The 27,706-nt window shown below is 49.5% G+C and overlaps 1 protein-coding gene across 1 annotated transcript in view; it reads right to left on the reverse strand.

Annotated features, from left to right (window-relative positions):
• NCAPG2 (non-SMC condensin II complex subunit G2) overlaps positions 1-27,706 on the reverse strand; it is a 67,077-nt gene that overhangs the window by 13,943 nt on the left and 25,428 nt on the right. The window contains exons 9-22 of the mRNA XM_056134807.1: positions 27,119-27,205; positions 21,287-21,382; positions 20,662-20,787; positions 16,941-17,120; positions 15,351-15,503; positions 12,827-13,049; positions 12,549-12,649; positions 5,581-5,754; positions 4,501-4,571; positions 3,539-3,692; positions 3,283-3,456; positions 2,321-2,437; positions 2,107-2,247; positions 1,521-1,620 (exon numbers count right to left, since the gene is read on the reverse strand). Coding sequence (XP_055990782.1) covers positions 1,521-1,620; positions 2,107-2,247; positions 2,321-2,437; positions 3,283-3,456; positions 3,539-3,692; positions 4,501-4,571; positions 5,581-5,754; positions 12,549-12,649; positions 12,827-13,049; positions 15,351-15,503; positions 16,941-17,120; positions 20,662-20,787; positions 21,287-21,382; positions 27,119-27,205 — 1,897 coding nt within the window. The remainder of the gene's footprint in view (positions 1-1,520; positions 1,621-2,106; positions 2,248-2,320; positions 2,438-3,282; positions 3,457-3,538; positions 3,693-4,500; positions 4,572-5,580; positions 5,755-12,548; positions 12,650-12,826; positions 13,050-15,350; positions 15,504-16,940; positions 17,121-20,661; positions 20,788-21,286; positions 21,383-27,118; positions 27,206-27,706) is intronic.

A 27,706-nucleotide genomic window follows, 5' to 3' on the forward strand; every position in this document is an offset into this window, starting at 1 on the left:
TATTCCTGGCACCATATATGGTTCCCCCAAGCCCTGCCAGGACCAAGTCCTGAGCACAGAGGGGTGTAGGGTAACAATGGGTTTGTCCTTTCAGACTTGCCGCAAGGTACTTAATTTACCTTAAAGCAATGTCCTTCCTGTATGGACAGAAGACAGTTAATATTATGCTTTGTAAATTGGGAGTTGATTGACTCCAAAAATATTTACTTCTGGGCATCTGCTCTCGACTCAGTTGCCCTTAGTTCCTAGGACCCCAAAAGCAGGGTCCAAATGAGGGACTGAATGGACCCAGAGCAAGCTGTGAGCTACCCTGGCAACAAAATGGGCCAGGCCAAAGCACCACAATACTCAACTATAAGTTGAGAGCATGATCATAGACAAATGCTGTCATGATCCAAAAGTCACAACGAGACTAGGACCCTGCTGGGGTTAGGAAGACTGGGATTAGGACCCTGCTGCGGTTAGGAAGACTGTGGTAAGACATCCTCAGGAAGAACCAAGCTTTAAGTTGATATATCTCTTACTGTGCTCATACAGAATGACATTGCTAGAAATATGAGTAGATTTACTACAACTATTAAGTGGATTACTAGCTGAGGAAAGAAGAAAGCAACACACCCTGAATGGGATCCCGCCCTTAAGCGGCCATCCCGTTGATCGTCGATTTGCTCGAGCAGGCCCAGTAACGTCTCCATTGGAGACTTTGTTGTTACTGTGTCTGGCATATCGAATACTCTCGGTAGCTTGCCGGGCTCTCCCAGAGGGGCGGAGGAATCGAACTCGGGTCGGCCATGTTGGCCGCTTGTAAGGCGAACGCCCTACCGCTGTGCTATCACTCCAGTCAGAGTAATCTCTTTAGATGAGATTTTATACAGTGCTATCACTCAATCCAGAGTAATCTCTTTAGATGAGATTTTATACTTGAGTTAATCTCCTGGAGGAGTGGTCTTACCTCTCTTTGTTGATTTGTTAGTGTTCAACCCACCTTTGTGTCACCACCCTATGTGACTGCTATATAAAAGAGCGGTGGGGGGCAGAGCCAGAGTCAGAATCCATGGAAGAGTGTCAGAATCCAGAGTGAAGGGCTCCAGAGAGAAGCAGAAGAGCTCCAGAGAGAGGTTGGAAGAGACCAGAGAGACTACAGAGACAGAGTCAGAAATAGAGACAGGCAGAAGAGAGCACAGCGGCATGCACAGAAGCAAAGCACAAAGGAGGAGCCATCCCGATCTGGTCCATACACAGAGGTGGGCGGCGAGAGTGAGCTGCCCCGAGAAGCCGCCATCCACACATCATCATCTCCGCATTCCTCCTCCACGTGCAAAAGATATTTTTTACAGAGGGGCACACCTCCCCACCCCCAACAAAAAACCGAGTCTGAGCCCTGGCATCACACAGTCCTGATCATCACCAGGAGTGGCCCCCAAACAAATACCAAACAAAGCAGGAAAAAAATGAGTCCTGACCCACTAAATAGGAAAGAGGTGGCTGGCTTTGATAGTGGCTTGCCGAAGGAGGTGTACCTGCTTGCATGATCCCCAGACTCCACTGTAAAAGCTGTGTCTGAAACTTGCAGTCGCCAAGGCCGACCATCACCACATCCTTACACACTGACAGGTAGGTCTGTAAAGACACAAAGGAGACCAACAGAAGTCAAGAGGCCAGCCTGGAAACTGCCTACCACCTAGTTTCCTCAAAAGCAAATACTGACAAAGATATTTTGGAACCAGAGTAATAGTACAGCGGTCAGGGTGCTTGCCTTGCATGTGGCTGACCCAGGTTCAATGCCCGGCATCCCATATGGTCTCTCAGAACCATCAGGAGTAACGTGTTACTCCTGGTGGCCAGGCATGACCCACAAAAGCAAATTAAAAAAATAAAATAATTTCACAAAGGAATTCCCACCAAAGCACATGGATTCTTCTTTATTCCCAGAAGACACTTCAAAGCACATTTTGATATGACCCCACAAACAGAACACAACACACATGTCAACACGAGCATTTAGGAAGAGCAACGGTAACATCTAAAGTCACAACTTGAGAATGGAAGAAACTCTGCAGATAGCACACTTGGAAAAGAGAAGGGCTTTTATCGGAAGAGTCTCACCTGGATGACTTGTTGATAAACGACCCTGTGAAGCTTCAGGTACTCTTCTTCTTGATCTTGGATAAAAGACAAAACTCTGCTTTCTAGCCAAAACCCAGTGTCTTCCAAAACAGACAAGTAGACTTTGCCTTCTGAGGAGAACTGTCCGACGACAGAGAGGAGAGTGAGTGCCGGCTCGGAGCACACAGGAGGGAGCCCCATGCCCCAAGCGTACCTTGTGCTGCAGGTGGATGCTCAGCCGGCAGTGCAGGCCGAAGGCCCGCAGGGCTGTCACCTCGCTGAAGTGATGAGGCTTTCCTGAGGGCGACTGCAGAATGGACTCCAGATCCACCTGGGAAGGGGAAGCTCTGAAACGTCCCCAGTCACCCCAGGCCCACAGGGCAGTCAGTGTCCTCCCCCACGACGTGCCCTCCTGGCAGGCAGGGCCTGGGCAGAGGCCAGACTAGAGGTGGGATGGGGAGCAGCTGCACCCAGGCGCCAGCCCACAGGGGTCAGCAGCCGTACTGGCTCCTTCCCAGCGAACAACCAGGGAGCAGGGGTATGGCTGGGGTGGCCCGGGGCGGGGCGGGGGTCCCCCACAACAGGGCAGGCAGTGGCACCTTTGTGTGCTCCTCTGAGAGCCCAGGGAACACAACCCAGGGTCTCTGGAATAGCCACCACCAGGTTAGCCTCTGTCCAGCAGCAGAAACATGTGCCCTGCACTCCTCTCCACAACTCCCCCCCCCCCCCCCCCCACGCCCCAGCCCTAGGCACTCAGGTCTGGGCAATGCTATCCTCAGGCACTGGCTGGAGCCCTCCAGGCAAGGGGGAAGCTTGGGTGCGACTGGAGGAGCGGGAATCTGTGTTCACTTAAAGAAGGGAGATTTCTGGGGTTGCTATGCCTTTTTCCTGAAAAGTGGGGGTATTAGGCCAAGTCTGGGAACTTGTGGGCCTCCGGGGTCAGCCCATGGCACGAGTAAGCACAGCAGAAGAGAGATGGGCCCAAGGCGTGCCCTGGAGGGATACCAGAGCACCAGCAAGGAGAAAAGCCCTCAGCCAAGAACAGTCCCCACAGTGCCCGAGGAGAGAGCAAGGGGCAGAACCCCCCAAGAAGGCAGGTACCAGCAACTCCCACGCCAGCACCCGGCCACCATATGGCCCCTCATCTTTCAAGGGGGCACATCACCTCAAAGCTACCTTCGAGGCGCCGAGTGCTTTCAGAAGCTGGTTGAGTTTCTTCTGGGGAGCAGACAGCAGGCACTCCCGGTTCTTGGGGTGGGTGAGCAGGTACTCGATGTACACCAAGGCCAACTCCGGCTTGGCCGGGCGTGGGTCATGCACTTGCACCTTCCGTTGAGAAGCCGAGCTGCTCTGAAGGAGTGAGAGACAAGCAGGTAGGAGGGCAGGTGCGGGCAGCAGCCCCTGTTCCGAGAGCCTGAGACGAGGGGCCCACCTTGCCGGGGGACGGCTCCTGGGGCAGCCAGTCGCACAGGAGCTCCAGCACGTGCCCGATGTGCCCCCAGGAGCACAGACAGTCCAGGAGTGCGCAGTGGCTCCTGTCGGCTGTGCCCTCCTCTTGGGTTCTCAGTGTGGAGATGACGCCACAGCTGGAAGAGTCAGAGAGAGATGAGTCTCACTAAAGGCTCCCCAGCCACCCCTGCATTCCCGAGCACTGCGGACCATTGAGCTCTGCCAGTTAACACCTGGAAGAATGTCACGGCTATAAGGCACGGCACAGGGTCGTGCCCTCTCCTACACACTGTCTCACCTGTGATTCTCTAGAGCAGATGCCTATTTGGGGGGAAACCGCTTTTGAATGGTACAGAACATTTCTATACTGAGATAATAATGCCACAGACCCATAAAAAGCACACACAAATAAGCAGCAGTATCATTTAAATTTTTCTAGTAGCTACACTTGAAAAAGGAAGAAAAAGGTAAAATGAATTTCCACTAAGGGGCGGAGAGATAGTAACTGGGGAAAGCACTTGACTTGCACGGCACCAACTTGGGTCTGACCTCCAGCACCGCATATGGTCCCTGAGCTCTGGCAAGAGTTCCCTAAGTACAGCTGAGTGGCCCAAAACATGAACAGCCTGATCTGCGCTGCACAGCTGTACAAGCTGACCTAGCCCAGCATTAGCCCCCCACAGGTTCATGCACTCAGAGCCAGCATGGCCAGTGGCCCCCAGAGACACAGCAGCAGCTCTAGTCTCCACAGGCCTGGCTGAGCATGGACTGTGGTGTCCACTCCCCGGGCACTCCTGCTGCACAGCAGCTCAGACCCACTGCTGAGTGGCACCTGTGGGTTGCTGCCAAAGGTGGGAGAACTGCTTCAGCAGAAGCTGATGCCGCCTGGGCAGGACGCCAGGGTGTACAAGCACACGGGCCGACCTCTTGGGGGTGGGTCAGTACCTGAACGTAGGCACAGCAGCGGCGGGCAGGAAGGACATGAGCATGAGCAGCGGGATCTGGCAGCGGTCCTCCTAGGGCACAGGGGAGGAGAATAAGGCCTGAGGTGGCTGTGTGCAAACACCAGACCCCACGGCCTGGGTGGGACCAACCAATTCGCAGAGCTACTGCGAGGGCTGCCTACCCTCACCACTAACTCCCAGGCAAAAAAAGATCTTTACTGACGTCGCACAACAAATGGGTCCGAGTGGTTCCCAGACTATCTGTTACTTGGCAAGCTCTGAGTCACTGAGGGTGGGCCGCTCTCCTGCTCATTCGCTTCACTGCCTCCCAGGTTTCCCGTCAGCTCCGAACCAGAGGGCGCCTAGTAGCCTCGACAGAGCCTGGCAGCCTCCCACTTGTCTGAGCTCTCTGAGAGAATGGCACTGGTTCTGCCCATGTGCACAGTCACCTGGGTGTCACCCACTTACCTTCACACACAACCACACTTGCATTTCTGAGACAGACTGAAGCAAAGACACCTAAAAGAAACCTGCTCGAAGAGGCTAAGAGGTCCTGGTGACAGCTTTGTCCAGTCACCACGAGTAACGTCTATCAAGCGAAGGGTGACCCCAGACTTGAAAGTCTCATTTTTAGGCCTAAGAGAGGGGTCAAGGCGCTTGGTTTGCACGCAGTCAACCTCAGTTGGATCCCCCAAATCAAACATGGTCCGAGTACCACCAGGGTGAAAGGACCTGTGTAGTCTAAGCAACACCCCCCAAATCACATTTATAGCTATCGGTCTGACTTTTATTTGTTTTTGAAATAGGAACATCTTGCAGGTGTACAGTGACCCAGAGAAGCCACAGCTGCAGGACACACACACGGCAGTGCTGAGGCACACAGGTGCTCCCGGCGAGCCACCCAACACAGGAGCTGCACCAGGACGTCCTGCTGCCCCTGAGGCTCCCTAGCCCAACTCACTCCCTGTTCATTCCTGTAAGGCACCAGACAGAGACCAGGGCCCAAGACCTGCCTGGGACTGGCAGGGCGGCACCCTGCAGGGTGAGCACACCTGACCTATGGTGGGCTGACACTTCTTACCTTAAACACTTTGAGATACTCAGGGAGCACAGAGGCAAACTTGTTGATGGTGTAGACCTTCGCCTCTTTATTGTTTTCCAGACTTCGGTGAATACTTTTCCAAAGAATCACGATGACTTCTAATAAGCCTGACATGGATGGGACATCACTTACTGACAGAGTCTTGTCCAGAACCTAAAATACAAATCATTCTGTTGTGAAAGAATCAAACCAGAGGAACCCCTACAGTGACAGTCTTGCCTCTAAAGCACATGCCGGGCGGCCTCCAGGGCAAAGTGCCGAGCAAACAGCCACAGGGAACTGGAAGACCCCTCCTTGGCCAAGGTGTCCACATGAGCACCGAGGCAAGGGGGGACTCCTGCGGTTTTAGAAGTGTGCCGGAAATAGAACTCTAACACAGGACCGGCACCAACGTGGGGCCACTCCCCTACAGGTACAACGGGGGCGGGGGTGACGGCCTCCGAGACAGCACGTCTGTTCCGTGGTCACCAGTTAATTTTCCCGCTCATAGTGCTTTGGGCACATATCTCAACCTCCATTACCTAATTCTTATGAGAGCAGCCTGGCTTCCCAACCACATTAGGCCAATAGTCCACTAGCCTATTCCAATCAAAATACTCCCAAAACTCACCAAAATAACAGTGAACACAAGACACTGAACAAGCCTAATTTAAAAAAAAAACATGTCCCCTGAAGCGATAGCACAGCGGGTAGGGTGTTTGCCTTGCATGCAGACAACCTGGTCGGCCCAGGTTCGATTCCTCCGCCCCTCTGGGAGAGCCCGGCAAGCTACCGAGAGTATCTCGCCCACGCGGCAGAGCCTGGCAAGCTACCTGTGACGTATTCAATATGCCAAACACAGTAACCACAAGCCTCACGAAGGGGACGTTACTGGGCCCGCTCGAGCAAATCGATGAACAATGGGAGGACAGTCCCCTGAAGCTGTGCTAAAGGCCCCACATAATTCACAGACGAGCACCAAAGAGGAAGTCAGTATTCCTGAAGGGAAAAACGAGTGAGCTCATCCAGAATCCTCCCGGGCAGGGAGAAGGGGACAGGGGCTTTATTCCTGGGGAGTAAAGGGAGGGAACCTGGGGACACTGGGGCTGGGAAATGTACACTGGTGGAGGGATGGGTGTTGGAATAGTGTATGACTGAGATCTAGTCATGATAGTGAATCGGAGGGATCGACCTCCATAATACTACAGCAACATGAAAAATCAGCGCAGACTCCCCACCACGAGGAGCGGAAAAGAAAAGAGCACTGAAGCCTCAGCAGGGAACACCCACAAATACAATCTCTTTGATAAAGAATTCAGAGGTGAAATGTCGAAGATGTTCAAAGAGCTCAAAGAAATGGTGGAATGGATATCTAGTAAATTAGAGGAGGCTATGAAAGAATCAGTGGAATGGAGAGCAGAAATAAGAAAGCCATAAACAGAAGTGTCACTAATAAAGAATTTGGTAGATGAAAATAGAAACTCAGTGGATGCCCTCAATAATAGAATGACAACAGCTGAAGACAGAATCAGTGAGCTTGAAGATGAGCTGCAGAAAGCATACAGGCAACAACAGACGATGGAAAAAGACCTCAAAACAGCTCAAAGGCAAGCATGAGACCTATGGGATGATTTTAAGAGGAACAGCATAAGAATCAGCAGAGTACCAGAAGGACAGGGAGGCAACCCCAATGAGGTAGTAACAGTTAATGATAGCACTGCTGACCAGTGTTGGTGTGGATGGGGGGAGAACGGGACTCTCCTTCATTGCTGGTGGGAATGCTGACTGGTTCAGCCTTTCTGGAACACAATATGGACATTTCTCAAAAAAACAGAAACTGAACTCCCATTTGACCCAGCAATACCACTTCTGGGAATATACTCCGGGACCCCAAAATCACACAGCAGAAACACCACCTGCACTCTTGTGATCACTGCAGCACTATTCATCATAGTCCGAATCTGGAAACAGACTGAGTACCCAAGAACAGACGAATGGATAAAGAAACTATGGCACAACTATACAATGGAATACTATGCAGCTGTTAGGAATAACTAAGTCATGAAATTTGCCTGTAAATGGATGGGCATGGAGAGTATCATGCTGAGTGAAATGAAGGAGATGGATAGACATAGAATGATTACATTCATTAGTGGTATATTAAAAAACATATAGTAGAAGACTAATATCCATGGCCAGGGAAAACAGGGGCTAGGAGAACTGGCCAATGGTCGGAATCAACCACAAGTGTGAGTGGGGCTGAGGATAAGAAAGATAGAGAAGAGATGGTATGATAATAATAGCTGGGAATGATCATGCTGGACAAGAGCTGAGGGTTTTAAGTAAGTAAAGGGATATTCTTGGTAACCTTTCAGTGTCAATACTGCAAACCACAATGCCCAAAAGGGGAGGGAGGGATAGAGGGAGGGAGGGAGAGGGGACAAGAGAGAGCGAGAGAGCGAGAGCGAGCACGAGAGAGAGAGAGAGAGAGAGAGAGAGAGAGAGAGAGAGAGAGAGAGAGAAGTAAAGCCCCTGTCATAGAGGCAGGCAAGGGGTGGGGCAGGTGGGGAGTGAAGGGAGAGAACCTGGGGACACTGGGGCTGGGACATGTACACTGGTGGAGGGATGGGTGCTGGAATAGTATATGACTGAAATGTAATCATGAACAGCTTTGTGAGCGTCTATCTCACAGTGATTCAATAAAAATTTTTTTAAAAAAAGAAGAAAAAAAGAAAAAGCACATTCTTGGACCAGAGTGCACAGCCTACATGCAGGAGCCCTGAGCTTCACCCACAGCACTGCATGGCCCTCCAAGCATACCAGGAGTGACCCTCAATCGCCTCACCGTGCCCCCCAAACAAAGAAAACAAAAAAGGCACATCTCAGAATTCTAGGCCTAAGTAAAAATATAAGAGATATAAACAAAGTGAGCCAACGGGAAAGGAGGGCAAAGGAAACAAATTTCCTTCATGTCACCACCACTGAATCACAGCTACATCCAGGAAACATCTCAGGTCACTGGCCACCGGCCTTCGGCAGAGCCATTCACACCAAGCCTGAAGTAGTCCCTGACCACCCTGGCTCCGATGTGAATATTCGTGGCTCTTCAACAGTGATGCTGGGAAACCTGTACATCCACATGTAAAAGAATGAAGCTGGACTTCTCGCTAACCCACAGACAAAAGTGAATTCAAACTAGATTAAAAGACCTGATATGGGGCTGGAGCGATAGCACAGCAGGTAGGGCATTTGCCTTGCATGCGGCCGACCTGGGTTCGATTCCCAGGATCCCATATGGTCCCCTGAGCACCTCCAGGGGTAATTCCTGAGCGCAGAGCCAGGAGTAACCCCTGTGCATTGCCGAGTGTGACCCAAAAAGAAAAAAAAAAGCCTGATATGAACTCTGAAACCATAAAGCATATAGAGGTGACAAACACAGGGCAGGGATCTTGGGGAACTACGCCTAAAAGCAAAAGACAGTAAAAAGCAAAGATAGACAAACTGGAACTACATTCAACAGAAAAGCTGGCAGGGGTCAGAGAGCAAGTTCGGCGAGAAAGGCCAACCCAAGTTCAATCCCTGGCCCCCCATATGGCTCCAGCAGAAGTGATCTCTGAGAGGAGCAGGGAGTACACCCTAAGCACCATAAGCTGTGGGCCAAAAACTGAAAAAAGAACAAAACTGCTAGAATATAGCTCCAAATATTTTAGGCCTAACATTGGTTTGTCCTTTCCCCCTTGCCACAAGGAGCTTAGGTTCATTGAGTTACGCCCATCACAGTGGAGCGATAGCACAGTGGGTAGGGCGTTCGCCTTACAAGTGGCCAACATGGCCGACCCGAGTTCGATTCCTCCGCCCCTCTGGGAGAGCCCGGCAAGCTACCGAGAGTATTCGATATGCCAGACACAGTAACAACAAAGTCTCCAATGGAGACGTTACTGGGCCCGCTCGAGCAAATGGACAATCAACGGGAGGGCCTTTACCTTTACAGTGCCCCGAATTACTCCCATTCCTTTGTTTATCTGTAACCACTTTTCTATGCTCTCTTCTCCAACCAGTTATTCAGCTTTTTCCCCTAATCAGACTCTGTTAACTCGTAAGGTCAGATTCCTCAGAGATCTATGATTTTATATGTATGAGTGAAATACTGCCTTTCTCTTCTCCTTATGTCTTTTGAATAGTTTAAAGTAATGTTCCTCCCTCTGGAAAGAAAGATGGTAGCCACATGGGAGCCTTGTGGAGAGCAGGTATGAGTCGGGGGTGTGGGGGCGACTAAAACCTCATGTGAAGGGGGGTGTTCCGGCCCGTTCCTCACGCCCTACCGAGGTCACCAGTTGCCCCCCACGAGCGGCTCTCCGGCACGGCCACGACTCCAGAGCACAGTAACCAATCTCTTAATTATCTGACTTTCAGTAGAAATACTTCCAGGGTTAATAAGTAAAATAGCAGAAATCCAAAACCGCGCGGCAGCAATAGACAACATTTAATTCTTGAACCCAGCTGTAGAAAAGCAAATCATTTCACAACGCTTTTTCAGCATGCCTGATTGGGGGGGGGGGGTAAACTCTAAATAACAATGGTGCATCTTTTATCGAAACAATGAATCTAGTCAAAGCAGAGAGTGTTAACTAGAATTCATCTGCCTCACAGGCATTGGGAGGGGTGGGAGGTGGGGTTTTATTGGGGTTCTTCGTGGTAAAAAATAAGTATTGGTAAAGGGAAATGTGTTTGATATTTGCATGACTGAGACCTAAACCTGAAAGCTTTGTAACTTTTCCCAGTGATTCAATAAATAAATAAATGAATTATATATATATTAAAAAAAGTAATGTCCTTTTTGTATAGATACAGGAAGACAGTTAATATTATGCTTTTGTAACTTAGGATTTAATTGGCTTTGAATATTATTCACTCCTGGGCATCTGCTTTCTCAACTTAAGCCTCAGTTGCCCTTAGTTCCTAGCACCCCAAAACCAGGGTCCTTACGAGGGAATGAATGGACCCAGGGCAAGCTGTGAGCTACCCTGGCATCGAAATGGGCCAGGCCAAAGTGCCACGATTCTTAACTATAAGAGCTTGATCACGGACATGGACAGATGCTGCCATGATCCAAAAGTAACGACGAGACTTGGACCCTGCTAGGGATAGGAAAGACTATCTGGCCTGAGCACTGTAGTCTGAGATTGAGATGGCCCTAGGAGAGCAATTCTATAAGCTTAATGTTTCTCTTACTGTGTCCATACAAAATGATTAATATTATGAATGGCATATGTTTGTTGGACAAGGAGAGGAGAAACACACCCATAGGATTCTGCTCTAGGGTGGGTCGACCTGCTAAATGAGAATCTCCTAGAAGCGGCTTTCCCCAGGGAAAGAACTTTACCCCTATTGATTGTGACCACACCTCTGTGTAAGTCCCAACCCCTCATGCGGGGGGATTTAACTAGGCAGTAAGAGTGGGCTGGGGGATCCGGATCCAGACTCCAGAAGGAGAAGGAGAAAGGGGATCCAGATTCCAAAGCCAGAAGGAGAATGAAGGGGGATCGAGGAGGAGAATGAAGTAGCATGGGGGAGGAAGAAGCAGGAGAATCAGAGGAGAATGGAGATGGGAATGGAATAAACTATAACTGACACCAACCAGCCTGGCCCTCATTTCCTTCCTTTGTCTGCCCATCGCCATAGACCTCGCCGGGGTGGGGGAAGTAGTCTGAGACTACCGAACACAGGCAGCAGGAGGGATTCGTTGTTTACTCACGAAACAAACGAAAATACGACCCCACCCCCCCAAAGGCTAATGTACAAGAATGAAAGTGCCCTTTTGTGACATGGGCTTATCAGATATCCATAAGGGGCTAATGGCCAAGAACTTACAGGAGCCTGGGGACATGTCAGTGACAGAAGCCTGAGGCTGTGGTCTGGCTCCAGAGCTGCTATACTGGGAGATCTCCTGTTCCGTGTGCCACCTCTGAGGCCAGCACACATGTGCAAGCTCCGTAGGTGGACAGCCCCTGGACAGCACTGCCACCAAATACACGTGTGAGGCCAGTCACAGCAGAAACCAAGGGCAGTGACAGGAAAGGACCCCACAACAACAGGAGCTCAGATGGAGCGGCCTGGGCACGCCCACAGGAGTGGCTGTGAGACGCTATCTCCGCTGCCAGTGCAAGTGTGCAAGGGGTCACACATGTTTTTGAAAGGAATTAGTCTTCCTACTGCAGTTCATTTTGCAGTTGGGGTAAGACTGAATAGAGAGGAAAGGTATAATTGAGCAGCATTCTGCTTCAGATTGGCTTTACCATGATTTCCTACTTGTCTGACTTGGCCTGAGTGTGGTACAGCTGGTGTGAGCTGACAGTGTGAGGTATAACACTGTCCCCATGGTGAGGTATAACAATTTTCGAATTTTCTGTTACTGAAGTATTTTTTTGATAATTACATTAGCCACTTAGTGGTAACAAACAATAAAAAATAAATTATTTGAGGCTGCTGAGGGGCAGACTTGAGGGGTGGCTGGGAAAATAGTCAATGGTGGAGGGAAGGACACAGCAGTGGTGGGACTGATACGAGAATATTGAATGCCTGTAACAAATGCATCATGAACAACATTGTAGACCACTGTGTTTAAATAAAGTGGGGGAAAATTAAAAACAAGAAAAAATTATTTAAAAAAAGATGGTGGAAAATGGGCACTGTTGAAGGTACGGGTGGTTTATTGTATGACTGAGACTTAAACCTGAAAGCTTTGTAATTGTTCTCACGGTGATTCAATAAATAAAATTATAAAAAAGGGGAAAAAATATAAAAATTTTAAAAAAAAGAAAAAAAGAAATATATGCAAAACACAATTTCCCTAATGCAGCCAACCATGCTTGAGAGGATCTCTCGAATTTGCCACTTTGCCTTTTACGCAGTGGCAGAGTAGAAATGCCCAATCTCTCCTCACAGCGGTCAGGGTGACTTATACTCACATTCTCCTTCTCTCTCTCCTCGTTGTCCTCTGGGCACTCCTCCCTCAGTGCCTTCTGGATGCAGGCATTTAAGCAGCGGCGAATCACATGAATCAGCTTTGCTAAAGCATTGGACACAATAAAGAATCTTTGTGTTTCTGATGGTTAATTATGACCCCCAAAATAACGAGAAGCATTATTTTAAGAAGATCCTTAAAAGTGCCCTAAAGTCCAAAGTGCGGTGCTTCTGTGCACAGACTGAACACACCCGACCACGAGGATGCGGACCAAGTGGGTACCTATGTTGGAGCAGGTGGTGTGCTCGTGGGCGTACTGGTAGAACCTTCGGGCAGCTGCGTGGTTCATCTGCAGCAGCGTGACACATCGCTCACACCACACCTCCTCGGGCTGGTTCACAGGCAGGAACGAGGAAAAGATGAGGCTCACCAGGCGCCGACAAACAGGCCTGGAATCCGACGCCAAGCGAGCCAAGATGTGCTCCATGGGGCATATCTTCCAAAACTGCACAGAAAAACACAAAAGCCATCAGTGTCTTGTAATCCTGCACACTGAAAGCAAACCCCTAACACTGATTCAAGAGGAAATGAGTGTTAGGTACCAGAAAGTCACCCAGATGACGAGGACAGAGTCTGACTTCTGGAGAGAAGCTAGAATTTAGCAGCCCTGGGAAAGCATTCACCTGTCATCGGTTAGGACTTTGTCTGATACGGAGCAAACTCCGATGATCACAACACTCGTCTGATCACTTACAAATGTCCAACTTTGTTTTTGTTTTTTTTTAAATTTTTTTATTAGTGAAACACCATGAGGTACAGTTGTAGACTTACAAATTTTTGTGCTAAATGTCCAACTTTGGGCGCATCAACTTGGGAAATGAATCCAATTTGTCGGAGGGTTCCATACTAATAGTATGGGGAGAGGCACTTGGGGGACACAGACACCAACCAGGCTACACAGGTCACTGTCAGGTGGCCAGTCTGTTCAAAAGCATTAGGGTGCATGCCACCAAATGCCAAACTCCCCAGGAGATTAAAGCATGAAGCAAATGTCACCAGAGTAGTACAGGGACTTGACTGGTGACAGGTTCAGATCCCACCTCAATGGCATGCGCACTGGGGACAGTGTCCTCGCAATCACCATATTCTAGAAGCATTCTAAAATGAAAAAATGTACTTATACTCATTGATTTATGATGATTCATGAAGTGGGCAGAGGTCACCCAGGGGGCTTGCACTCCCAGGCAGCTCTGGGCAGGGCACCTGTGTCCATGCCTACGTGACTACTAAAAACACCAACATGGGGCCCAGGGAGAGATCTGGATGGGCACACACAGGTTCCACACTCCATCCCAGCTTCGCCTGGCCCTCAAGCACCACAGGCGTAGTTCCGGTGGCCCCCCCAAACCAAACCAAAAAGCCAATGGTGCTACATTCCTAATACCTGGCACCTAATCCTCACCTGGGACCTGTTTCCTGGGCACCCCCACACCCCAACGCCCCACCCCCCACCGCTGTCTCGCATATACCTGACATTCTGTGATTTGGTTTATGAAGAGTGAGCTGGCAGGTCTGTGACATACTTTCCCAAGACTGCCAGCTCTGCACTGAGCCTGGCTGTGCAGTCAGGGCCAGGAGGTCATAGCTGCAGAGAGGAGGCCCCGCGACACCTTTAGCCCAGACAGTCAATCCCTCCCCTCAGGCAACTGACAGTCATTTGGCTCCTTCATGATCACGTCTGAGCAAATACGTGTCCCTACTTACACAGCTGCCAATATTTCCCTGCCCACCCACTGTGCCACACCTTACAGGTGGCTCCCTGGCCTATGCAGCCAGTCAACAGTGACGCAGAGCAGCTGTCCCCGTGTCAGAACCACAGATGAGTGAAGTGGAGAGAATCACTATGCAGAGAAGAGAAACTCCCACAACAGCTCAGAACTCCTAAACTCTGGAAGCCGGTAAACACATTCTCAGAAGAGCCATAGCAACAGGAGCTAAAGAAAGTCTCTTGGGTGTCTTACATTTTTCCCCTGGAGACCAGGTGAGCATTGCCAGAAACACCTCAGGTCCACAAGGACACAAGGATGCTGAGTCTAGTTTCATTCATTACATGTGTAGAAACCTTTCACTGTCACCATGTTTTTTGCAACCCCCAACATATATATATATATATATATATATATATATATATATATTTTTTTTTGCTTTCTGGGTCACACCCAGCGTTGCTCAGGGGTTATTCCTGGCTCTGCACTCAGGAATTACTCTTGGCGGTGCTTGGGGGACCATATGGGATGCCGGGGATCGAACCCAGGTCGGCTGAGTGCAAGGCAAATGCCCTACCCGCTATGCTATCGCTCCGGCACAACCCACAACAGTTTGAATGTATGTTATTATGAATCAAACATGCATCATGCTGAAAACAGTATCCCCTGCTTCCTTTTGTAAGGAAGGCATGGCAGGAGAGGGTGACAAAAATCAGTATTTCCCAAGTAAGAACTTATTATGTAAGTTATATGTAGGAACTTATATGTAAGAACTTATTATGAGGCAAGCATTTGAATATTTCAACAAAGATACTCATGGGTAGCATGAGGGTAAGAAATCAAGGCTGGAATGTTTAACATAAGTGACTATCAGAAGCACATTTCTAGAAATTTCCAGAAAAAGCAGAAAACAAAGATCTAACACCATAAGTAGAAGACAACAGAACATACTAATAGTGTTGGTTGGTTCTCAGTGTGGGATCTGAAGAGCCTGGCTATTCGGTTGAAGACACAGTCCGAGAGAAGCCCCAGCTCCCTACCTTTGCCGCCCTTGAAGCTTTGATTTTCAGCAGCATGTCAATAAAAGCCACTCTCACTTTCTCAGAATTGTCATGGAGACTGTACTTTAGGGCTGGCAAAAGCTGTTCTAATAGTGGATGGCTTAATTTGTTATCCAAAATGATTGGCAGGCACTACAAGAAAGGAGAAAAGTAAATGGTTCATAATTAGAGCAGAAGCAATGAAATGTCCCCGAAGATCTTTCATGTTCTCTAACGCTGCTGGTAAGGAAACATATGGAAGAAATAACACAGTTCAAAAAGCTTCACATAAAAAGTTCACTCGCAAAGACTCGGTAGAATTTCAGGATGGTTACTCATTGTCATTATTTCATTCAGTCAAGAGGAAACTAAGTGCTTCTCGGTGTTCTCTCCTAGCTACATGTTCAACAGTTTTTGCAGCTGAAGAGAAACACAAAACAGCTGTTGATGGGGTAAACCGCAAGCAGGAGCCCAAGAATCACTTGCCAGTAAAGACGATCCCAGAGGGAGCTGAGTCTCCCCCACACTCCTAGTCCTTCCAGTGTAGTGAAAGGACATGCAAGGCCAGACTAGGGCATAATTTGGAAAAGAAAGTAAAATACAGTGAAAAACTGAAGACTAAGATTCATGGCATGTGAGAGGCAGACAAGAAGCCCATGCAGGATCCAGGGGCTCAGGGGCTGCCTGTGAAAACTCACCAGAGGGACGAGCAGCCGTGGCTACGACACATTTCTGGAGGGGCCAGGGCTGTCGGGGATACTTGGACACACGCCCACCATCATGTCCAGTGGACATTTGACACACATCCACTACCATGTCTAGTGGGCAAGGCAAGGTGGACACCTAAACACCCTTCTACCCTCACACCTAGAGAACATGGTAGGGTGAACACTCAGATACTTGTCCACACATCTAGTGGGCAGGGCAGAGTGGACACTCAGATACATGCCACTATTACACCTAGTGGCCAGGGCAGGGTGTCCGGACATTCAGGATACACATCCACTATCATGTCTAGTGGCCAGGGCGTGGGACACTCAGAACCCACGTCCACCATCATGTTTAGTGGACAGGGCAGGTAGATAATGGGACACACACTGCTATCACACCTAGTGGCCAAGGCAGGAGCTACCCAAGACATCAAAAACGAGACTGGGGACATGGAAGTCCCATGAACCACAGCAGTGAGCCAGGGGAGAGTAAACAGTGAGCAGAAAGGCCCTGCAAGGGCGGGGCCTCTGTGACTGACAGGCTCCTCCTCCAGTGAGCAGGCTCTGTGAGGAGCACTCAGAGACAGTGGGACTAGGAGGGGGAGTGCATAGAGTAAGCAGGAAACAGATGAGGGAAGGACCCTGCACGAGTCCCACTGTCTTTCCCAACATAGATCCAGGGACAGCAGGTCCTTCCTGGCTGGCCTTACCTTGCTGACCCAGTGACTAGGTGGGCAGAGAGTGGACAGTCTCGCTGGTAGACAGGGGCCCGGGTCCCTGGGGCAGAGCAGACACCAGCAGGCAGACAACCACGGCCCTGGGTCCGGACAGGGCTGCATCAGGGCCACGGCGCAGCCCCTGCTTCGCTCTATGCACTCACCTTGAATACAGCACAGCGCACGTCGGCAGAGCTCATGTCGAATGCCAGCTCCCCGGTCACTTTTTTGAGGAGGTCAATAAGAATGGTGGGGGGCATCATTTCCCAGTACTGCGAGGTGATTTTACAGACACCCAAGACCCCTGTGGAACGGACCATCGGGTAAGGATCTTCTAGAAGGCTCTACAAGGAGGAGGGAAAGAGACTTGACAATCTTTACTTAGTGCCATCTGTTCCCACATAGCTCGGGGCATCTCATCACCTCCTGAAAGAGGATCCAGAAACAGGATCAGAGACACCCACCGTGCTCCTTTTCTGCAGCTGAGTCTTTCTGCAGCAGTTTCTCAGCTTTTTTCTGACCATAGCCCCACTTCAACCTTGTGTTTTTTCTGTGGCCCCCAATCTTGTGTCGTGGCCCCCTGGAACATCTTGGGGACCTAAGAAACGCTGAACTACAAGATGCAGTCCCCGGACTGGCTCCATGCCTCCCTCCCCACAGGACTCTGCTTCCTTCAGAGATCAGCCAGGGTCTGTGTGAAACACACCACGTGCAGAATATGATTCTACCTGTGACAACATAATTAAAACCACAGTGCTCAGCTATCCACACAAGCCTTTACTCAGGTAAGAATGGAAAAGGGAAGCTAGGTAGTCTTACCAGACCCCATGAAATATTTTCTCTCTCCCTAAATGGCTCTGTGGAGTCACATCTCTAGAATGTGGAAGACTCATTACCTCTTCCAGCAGAATCATGAGATCTCACCATACCACAAGCCAGCCACACCAGGTCCATCTGGGTGCCCTGCCTTGCTGAAGAACGGATTTCATCAGGGGGCATCTGGCTCAGGGGCAGACCCTTGTACTTACAGGGGTGCAGAACCTGAGTTCCCTATGTCTTATACATGAGCTCAGCATGAATTCTGTGGAGAACCCATGCTCTGTCCCTAGCAGCACATACACATGCAATCTACATGATCTTTCACAGAAAAAAAAAAAGCAAAACGACAGCATACCATGACACACAGCGATACACAAAACTCAATTATGGTGCTCATCAGTAAAGCCTTATGGGAACACAGCCCTCCCACGCCCTGTCCGCAAACCCCTCCCATCCCCCACTCAATCTGTCAGTGGTCTGGCTGCTCTCTGCCTTAACATGGGCGCCAGACCTAAGACAGTGACTCTGGCCCTTTGCAGAATCCCACTCAAGATTTTGTTTTATTTTTACCTTATTATTTGTTGGGGGCCACATCTGGTGGTACTCAGGGTTGACTCTTGGCTCTGCACTCAGGGATCACTCCTGGCAGGCTCAGGGGACCATATGGGATGCCAGGGATCTAATCTGGGTCAACTGTGTGCAAGGCAAACACACAACCAGGCCCCTCCCACTAATGATCAAATCACACTTTTTCTGAAAGGACTAGGGAAAGAGGGAGAGGCAGCATTAAAGTGCCTGCCTTGCATGTTGCCAATCTCAACTCAATCTCTGGCACCGTATATGGTCTCCTGAGCATCATCAGGAGTAACTGCTATCAAAGTATCCTGAGCACCAATGGATGCTCAAAAATTATGGAGGGAAAAAAAAGGCAGAGGGTGGGGAAGGAAAGAACAAACACTAAAAGAAAATAGCTTAAGATAATATTTTTTCTAAAAAGCATTGGAGAAATACTATAGCAGGTAGGGCATGTGCCTTGCACACAGCCAACTGTGGTTCAATCCCAGGCATCACAAATGGTCCCCAGAGCACAGAGCCATGATTAAGTCCTGAGCACTACCAAGTGTTACCCAAAAACAAAAAAATCCTTTGTCTAAAACTATTAACAGGGGAGCTCGAGTGACAGCACAGCGGGTAGGGCGTTTGCTTTGCACACAGCTGACCTGGGTTCAATTCTCAGCACCCCATATGGTTCCCCGAGCACCACCAGGAGTAATTCCTGAGTGCAGAGCCAGGAGTAACCCCTGTGCATCGCCAGGTGTGACCCAAAAGGCAAAATAAATAAATAAAAATAAAATAAAACTATAACAGACTGCATCCTATGTTACACAAAGAGAGGAGAAAAAAAATTAAGTACTGGGGGCTGGAATGATAGCACAGAGGGTAGGGCGTTTGCCTTGCAAGTGGCCAATTCAGGTTCGATTCCCAGCATCCCATATGGTCCCCTGAGCACCGCCAGGGGTAATTCCTGAGTGCAGAGCCAGGAGTAACCCCTGTGCATCGCCAGGTGTGACTCAAAAAAAAAAAAAAATTAAATCCTGGGCTCAAGAGCTCATAAAGGGTTTTAGGGACTTGCCCTGCCAGTGACCAGCTCTGGTTTGATCCCTGACACTTCACATACCAAGAGTGTACCCTAAGCGTGGTCAGGAGAAAGCCCTGAGCACAGCCAAGTGTGACCCCAAACCCCCAAAAAGTCAAAATCAAATCCACAGGGCCAGGGAGATGGGTCAAAGGGCTGGAGCTCATGTTTACCATGGGGAATGCTCAGGCGATTCCTGAAAATTGCACGGTCCAGGTGCAACCCTGGGGCTTTGCACCACAGTAACCAATGGGCATTACTGAAAATCGGTGGTTCAAAAACAAAAACAAATTCCTTAAAGCTCCAGAAACCCTTGAAGTAGATGTCAACGTAAAATATTTCAACATCAAATTCTCGACCTGACCAAACTCCCAGTAAACATCAGAAGTAAAGAACCTCTTGGGATTCTGACGCTCAGGATCACCTGCCCCTGCCCCACAGCGGCTGCACGGATGACTTCTTCCCTCTCAGGCCTCCCTGCTCTGAGCACGACCCAGGGGCTAGCTTGGGTCTGCCTGGCAACATCTGATCCCCAAAGTCAGAAGGACCCTCGGAGGAAATTCTATATGAACACACATGTGGATAAGGCACATGATGGGAAATGTCAGTAGCTACCCATTTCAGGGTGCCAGTAATACTCATGTAAGGAGTGTGGCTGCAAAGAGGTAGACATGGAAGAATACTATTATTTCAACTTTTTGCATGCCCGAGATTTTTCATAAGTCAGAAAGCAAAGGGTAATCTTTAGGTGCCATAAGTAAACATGGTTATCTGTGTGTTTATACTACTGGCCCCTAACGTTTTATTCTATAAACTAGGACAATTAATTCTATTTTTCATTTGTGCGAGGAAACCCTGCAAACATGAGGGAATATAGAAGGGTAAAGTTAAGGCCAGTGCCCTCCCGTCAGAGGACAAGGACCTGAAAGACCCCTGGAAAACAAACAAGGCATCCTCATGCCCTGGAAGAAATGAACAGCAGGGGCATGGTGTGCAGGCTTGTCCTGAGACACAACCAGCATGGGGGCCAGGGGTTGGTCAGGGCTTATGCCATGCATTGCCCAGGGCCTGGCCTTATGTCCATCAAGCCTCACCAGATTGGCCATGGCCTGGCACCACGGTGCCTGAGCACTAGAGAGCATTCATGACAGCTGAGAAGGCAGTCTCCCTATGCCGCCTCGGAGACGCAGCAGAGAGTCCAGCCACTCAGCGAGGGGGACCTCTAGCAGAGACGTAGAGCTACAGCTACCCTGTCTCTGACACCGACAGTGAGAGAAGGGGACAGAGAACTAAGTGTCCTGGAGGAGACCAAGAGGGAACAGGGATGCACAGCTGTCCTTAAAAACAAGCAGCTGGGAGTGAGCACCCTCCACAGGGGCCCAGCACAGGGGCTTGGGGGTGCAGGAGCAGCTGTGCCAGGGAACACGTACATAGAGCTCTTCAAACTGCTTCTGGATCTCACTGTCCATCTCAATAGCGTTGAAGCTTGGATCACGTACAGGAAATGCTTCAATGAACAGCAGAGCAGCATTTGACCGGACTTCAGAGTTCCTGGCCTGGAGGGACAAACAGATGGGCAGACTCCAGAGTAAAGTCTTTGATTGTCACTTCTGACTTGCTGCAAATCACTTTATCTAGACTGACCCCTTGAAGTGAAGCCAAACTGTCAGCCCAATTCCCACACTTTCTGGAACCTAGTTCCTTATGGGTGAGTCCCTCTGGTGTCATTCAGAAGCAGTCCACTCCCCAGACAACTCAGCTGCTCCAGTTTCCCGACTCAGGTCAGCTCTCCCAAGAGCAGCACCAGCCTGTCCCCAGCCACCCACAGGTCACGAGGCCCTGCCACTCTGCAGAACCCACCACCTTCCTGATTCAGTCTGCATGCCAAGCGTGTGGCAGCACGAAACCAATTCCAATCCCCAGGCCAGCGGGGCCAAGAAGTGCTGTGAGTCCCAGAAAACCTCCCAAAGTTCAGTTTTATGGCGCTCCCCAACGCTGACTCTGAAGAATCTCCAATCCCACCACACCAGGCAAGACTCGAACATGTGTGTGTACCTTTAAGCCTCTCCAAAGAATGGGCTTGTACAGTCTGTAAAGCATCTCTTCCACGCCCTGCCGAACCCTCTTCTGATGGTGAAAATAATTCAGCACCTTAGAGTGAAGGGGAGACAAAGGGAAGCAGAATGACAATTTACTCTTTTTTCAAGAAGATTTTGCTCTCCTACTGTGAAAAAAACAACAGGGAGAGCAGGCTGTTCTTGGCCCAGACACAGCCCTTCCCTCAAAGCAACTACCAGGGCCTGCATGACAGCAGCACCTGGCTCGGTACAGGCAGGACCGCGACCGGGTCACTGCCCAGGGACCTTGCTCTCCTCTCCATCTTCAGCCCATCAGGCACAGAAACGCACACCATGGCCACCACAGCCCAGGCCTCAGGGAGGCCCACAGAGCCAGTGAAGGGCTGAGGTGCAAGTTACCCTCTTGTCTGATAGCCCCACAACAGGGGCCTAGGATGGCAAATATCCCAAAAGGGGTGTCAGGAAGCAGAGACTCCCCACAGCACAAGTTCTCCCCAAATCCATGAATACCCAGAAAATGGAACTCCCTGTTCTGTTCTATACACTATTCCATACCTTGAACTTCCCACTTTCAAACTTGTCTCCATAACAATTAGTTCTCTTCACTTTCACAACTCACACCTCCTGGAGCTAAAATTACACTAATGAAAAATGGAGAAAAACTGAATAGGCTATAAAGGAGACAACCTGGGCCAGACAGACTTTGCATGCAGATGGCCCGAGTTCCATCCCCTGCACTGCACAGTCCCCGCGCACTATTAGGGTATGGTCCCTCCCCCAGAAAAATAAATCAACAAATCAAACAAAAGTCTGTAGGCTACATGAACATGTATCAACTTTACCCTAACAGAACACAGTCTTGAGTCATCTCCTAAGTCCAACTTAATCGTTTCTGGTTGATTGTAATGAAGTGGCGAGGTTACAGCTTGGCTTCTGTTCACATTCCTAGCTTTTGTAATTGTGGCTTACTCATTTCACAGGGAAGACTTTTAACCAGGGTGACTGACATCTGCATGTGGCAGAAGTCACTCCTCAAAAATGTACAAGTCAGTGGTCCTCGGTATGTTCAAAGTTGTGCAACCATTTCTATGACCAAATTCAGGAGAGATTGTTCTGGGAGCCAGGGATGCACTGGCCAACCACGTGTGAGGTCCTGCATTCAATCCCCTGCAGCACCCACACAACACCAAGGGGGACCCTTTGGTACCATGACAGTCTGTTACAACACCCCCACACATACCACAGACAAAAACAGAGACTTTTACCTTCAAGTGACTTCTGAATGACAGATTTAACACTACTAGGACACCTCAGTAAAAAAAGGTATTCTTTAAAACGGACTCCTCGAGTATTTTCTGACAGTATTTTCAACATACTAATAAAATTATTTACCACATAGCTTAGATATGTCATCAGCTGTTTTCTGTTAAATCATAAATAATGTAACAATTGGTATCTCTGTAGCACACACTCACACACATATAAATATGGTAAGGTAAAAAGGTAAAGGCCCTCCCGTTGATCGTCGATTTGCTCGAGCGGGCCCAGTAACGTCTCCATTGGAGACTTTGTTGTTACTGTGTCTGGCATATCGAATACTCTCGGTAGCTTGCCGGGCTCTCCGAGAGGGGCGGAGGAATCGAACTCGGGTCGGCCATGTTGGCCGCGTGTAAGGCGAACGCCCAACCCGCTGTATGTAGACTAAATAAAGATTATCCCTTGTTTTTTGGTTGGGGGGACGGACTATGCAGCAGTCACAGGTCACAACCATCCTGTTGTTCGCTGATTGCCTCGAGCAGGCCCCAGTAACGTCTCCATCATCCTAGCCCTGAGATTTTTTAAAAAGTGCCATATTCAAGGCTCTTTCAGGGTTAGGAGAACGAGACCCATCATTGTTAATGCCACGGGGAGTCTGCCAGACTCTTCCGTGTGGGCAGGTTACATTTGGTAGCCTGCCAGTTTGTCCAAAGTAAGAACGAGATAATAAGATGTAGCGCGGCTGCAAATGCGGCTGCATGCTTCCGGGAGCTGGGTTTTATGGGATTACACAGCACCAGGGGGCCAGTTGGTGGGTATGATCCCTGCCTACTGGAATATGGAGGATCTGGGTGGAGGATGCTCAGCCCCGATCCAAGTAGGCTTGGAGATCTCAGCCCCGGGATGCGCGTGCCTTTGATCCTCTGCCAGTACCTTCATGCGTGCGGAGAGTGGTCTCAGCATGGTGGTGGCTGGTTCTGGAGGTCTTCGGCTGCTGGAGCCCTGGTCGGGGCGGGGAGGGAAACTCAACCCGCTCCCCTCCAAGGGGCCCTAGCGAGGACAGCCAGGCGCGGGGGCAGGAGACTCTGCGCTGTTCTCTTCCGGGAGCTGGATTTTACAGTCTCTGAGTCTTGGCCGTTGATGGGATTACACGGCGCCAGGGGGCCAGTTGGTGGGTGTGACCCCCACCTACTGGAATTTGGAGGATCTGGGTGGAGGATGCTCAGCCCCGATCTGAGTAGGCTTGGAGATCTCAGTCCCGGGACCCGCATGCCTTTGTTCCTCTGCCGGTACCTTCGTGCGTGTGGAGAGTGGTCTCAGCATGGTGATGGCTGGTTCTGGAGGTCTTCGGCTGCCTGAGCCCTGGTTGGGGCAGGGAGGAAAACTCAACCCGCTCCCTTTCAAGGGGCCCCGGCGAGGACAGCCAGGCGCGGGGGCAGGAGACTGTGCGCTGTTCTCTGCGGCACTGTTAAGAGGTTAAACCTGGGTCTCTAGTGTGCAAAGCCTGCACACTAGTCCTTTGAGCTATCATCTTGGTCCATAGATTATTTTATTTTACTATAATATTCCCTGGGCTGGAGTGATAGCACAGCGAGTAGGGTGTTTGCCTTGCACGCTGCTGACCCGGGTTTGATTCCTCCGCCCCTCTCGGAGAGCCCAGCAAGCTACCGAGAGTATCCTGCCCGCATGGCAGAGCCTGGCAAGTTCCCTCCATATCCATTTGATATGCCAAAAACAGTAACAAGTCTCACAATGGAGATGTTACTGGTGCCTGCTTGAGCAAATCGATGAACAACAGGATGACAGTGCTACAGTGCTACCACTTAGCTATATTTATCCAAAGAGGACTTAAGGAAGAAACACTGCACTAGAAGCAGTGACAGCAAGTACTTGGAGATCATTCTACACTCCAGCTGATGTGAAATCCAACATTCCTTTTTACTACTCCATACACACCTCCGAGAATCACCAGTGATCGTTCGGGTGCGAGGTGGCTGGAGGGCTGAGCCCATGCTTTACAGGTAGAAGCCTGCTTGATCTCAGCATCAGAGAGCAACCCCAAGTAGCACCAGGTGTGCCTGCACACGGAACAGCCATCTGGGCTTCCTTCTGGAGAAGCCCATATTCTCTTGAACACGTTATCTCTTTCTCCCCCCTCACATTTCTCTAAGTAAATTTCTTAGAATAGTATGATTTTCTTCACCAATAAAAAGAAAAGTCCTTCTGAAATTGTTTGCAGCAGGGCCCAAGCGATCATACAGCAGGTAAGGTATTCGCCTTGCATGCAGTGACCCAGGTTTAATCCCCAGCATCTCACATGGTCCCCCAAGCACTGCCAGGAATGATCCCGTTCAGAGCCAGGATTAAGTAATCCCTGAGCATCGATGGAGGTTCCCACTGCCAAAAATGAGGGAAAAAAAAAAAAAGAGGGAAGCTTGTCTGCCCCCAATATGCACCGTGGGCATGATGCCAGGCCTATTACCCAACAGGATATGAAAGCGCCAATAATGTGTGACACTGTCCCACACTTCCCAGAGCCCTCTGTATTCTGTGGGGGAAGTAGTGGCTCGTCTCTGTACTCTTCATACTTGAATACTTCACACTAAGTCATCAATAAAGGAAAGCGAGTTTTCTTGAGGTCAGAGAGAATGGGCAGCAGGTAGGACACTTGCAATGCACTATAGTGACAAGGTTCCATTCCTAGCACCACTCCAGAGCTGCACAAGGAGTAATCCCTGAGTGCAGAGCTACAAGTAAGCCCTAAGAAGTGCCGGGTGTGGGCCCCCAAAACAAAAAAGTAATGTTTTCAGTTTATGTATCCCCACTTACCATCTACAAAGTACACGCTTCACTCGCATGCCCAACAATGGTGGGAGCTCGAGCAACGAGGGAGTGTTCAGCGGAAGTGACTCAGTGCTCAAGCTCCCATGCAGGGACCCTGAGACTAGAGACACTTTAGCTATGTGGTGCTGACATGCAAGACACTTACAGTCAAAAGACAAAAGTCACATCTAAATCTGAATTACCTTCCACAAAATCTTACAAGAAAAATTAGGAAATATTTATGGCATTTGACTTGTAGAATATCAAATAAAAATTCAATGTATGAAAGTAAACAAAATCAGTCTTCAGTAACCCTGAGGGTCTTTTGTTAACTGCCAATGGAATTGGGTATGTATCTGTGTGTGTGTGTGTGTGTGTGTGTGTGTGTGTGTGTGTGTGTGTGTGTGTGTATAATACAGTCTCACCTTTTAGTGCTCAGGGCCATGAGGGGCTAGCACTAACCATGGGAACGGCATGTGCCCTACCAGCTAAAGGCAGCCCTGGTCCTATCCACTCTTCTGTACAAAGGAGTGGACATTAGAAAGACGTGTATGTTGGGGGTATGGTGCCGCTAGCAGGTCAACCTGTATCTGCGGGGAGAGTGCACCAGCAGCCCTGATGGTGCCTTCTGGCATCCTGGTACCCCCAAATTGCTGCTATGCCTTTGGTCAGACCCAACAACTCAGGGCCAAGTTTACCAAGAAATTAAACGGCCAAAAAGTTTGTGGGAGCCACACCCACAAACCAACTCTGGCTCAGCTATAAAAGCTCATTTATTGACCTTATTTCAGAGACCCATAGATAAATCACGAAAGATTTCAAAAGTCGCAGTTAATCCTGAACCTGTGCATGGCTGACCAGACCGGGGTAAATCAGAGCGGGGTGGGTTAGGTTGGTGCCCCCCCAAGCAAAGCCCCTGGAAGCCGCTCGCTCCCACAACCCAAAATCGCTGCCATACCCCCAGCCTGACTCTACATCTCAGGACGGATCTCACTGAGACATAATCTGCTGAAAATTCTGGTAGGTGAATTTTGTGACTGAAATCTCCAGGCTTTCTTGGGGTCATAATGGGCTACCTCCCCCCACCTCCCTTGTACTTCCAGAAGCCAGGGCAATCACATCCATATCCCAGAGCAGCCACCCAATTTAAAAGCTACTCCAGCTTTAACGTCCTGATAAAAATACCAGATGCCCTGAACAAACACTATGACCACTCAGCACCTGTATTGCAAACCATAATGCACAAAAGGAAAAGGAGAGAGAGAGCAAAAAGGAAAGTGCCTCCCATAGAGGAAGGCTGGGAGTGTGGGGTGGGGTGTTGGGGGATGGTGGTAGGCAGAGAGGCAACATTGGTGGTGGGAAATGGGTGGAGGGCTCGGTGCTGGATCACTGTTGGACTGAAACCCAACAGCTTTATGAACAGCTTTGTAATGGTCTATCTCACAGATATTCAATTAAAAAAATTTTAAAAAAATAAAGTAACATGCAGTTCATGCCCAAATCAATCAGCTTAATCAATGGCTGAATAAACAGCAGTATTCCTACATTAAAAAAAAAAAAAGAACAAAAAAAGAAAGACCTGTATGTTAAGCAATTTAGTTCAAGGTTGTTTGAACCACGTACCAACCATCTTAACAGCAGACCTTCCTCTCCTAATGAGAACCTGGGTGGCAAATAAGACCCAGATACCAATACTGAGCTGCTGGGCAACCAGGACTCCACAGCTTACCTCACGCACTTTGGCATGCACTGGGGACCTCCGATGCAGGTGGATTCCATGGTACATGAAGTCCTGGATACAAGTGTTCTCGATTATCTGTAATACAACAAGTGTGAGTGCTGAGTGGGTGTGTTTCCACTGACCTGGAACAGGCAGTACGAACGGAGAGCCATCTCCTTCATGACAAAACACAGAGCCCCGAAAGCCTGCCTAGCAGAATTAGTGCCAGGTCAATGCCGTCAGGAAGCTGAGTTGCCCCCCGTGATTGGACAGGACATCACACTGAGGCAATTCCCCAACTAAGGCAGGTCTGAGTGGATGTGGAGGGCCTCAAACAGGCTGAGAGGGAGGTCCACAAACGCCCCAGGATCACTGAAATCACCCTGTACGGGACCCCCACTCTGACCTTCCATGATTTTCCAAAAGAAAATAAAATATTAAAGATCAACCTCTTCACTGCCATCTGTGAAAATATGTTCTCACAGTCTGCAGGAAGCACCCACATACCAAGCGGCATGACCTTGGGCTACACATACCACCTTCAAAGAAGCTGAACCTTAGGAGGGGCTGGCGGACTCTGGGCCTTTGCAAGTCTTG

The sequence above is a fragment of the Sorex fumeus genome, unplaced genomic scaffold, assembly GCF_029834395.1.
Source record: "Sorex fumeus unplaced genomic scaffold, SorFum_2.1 ptg000107l, whole genome shotgun sequence".
NCBI classification, from domain to species: Eukaryota; Metazoa; Chordata; class Mammalia; order Eulipotyphla; family Soricidae; genus Sorex; species Sorex fumeus.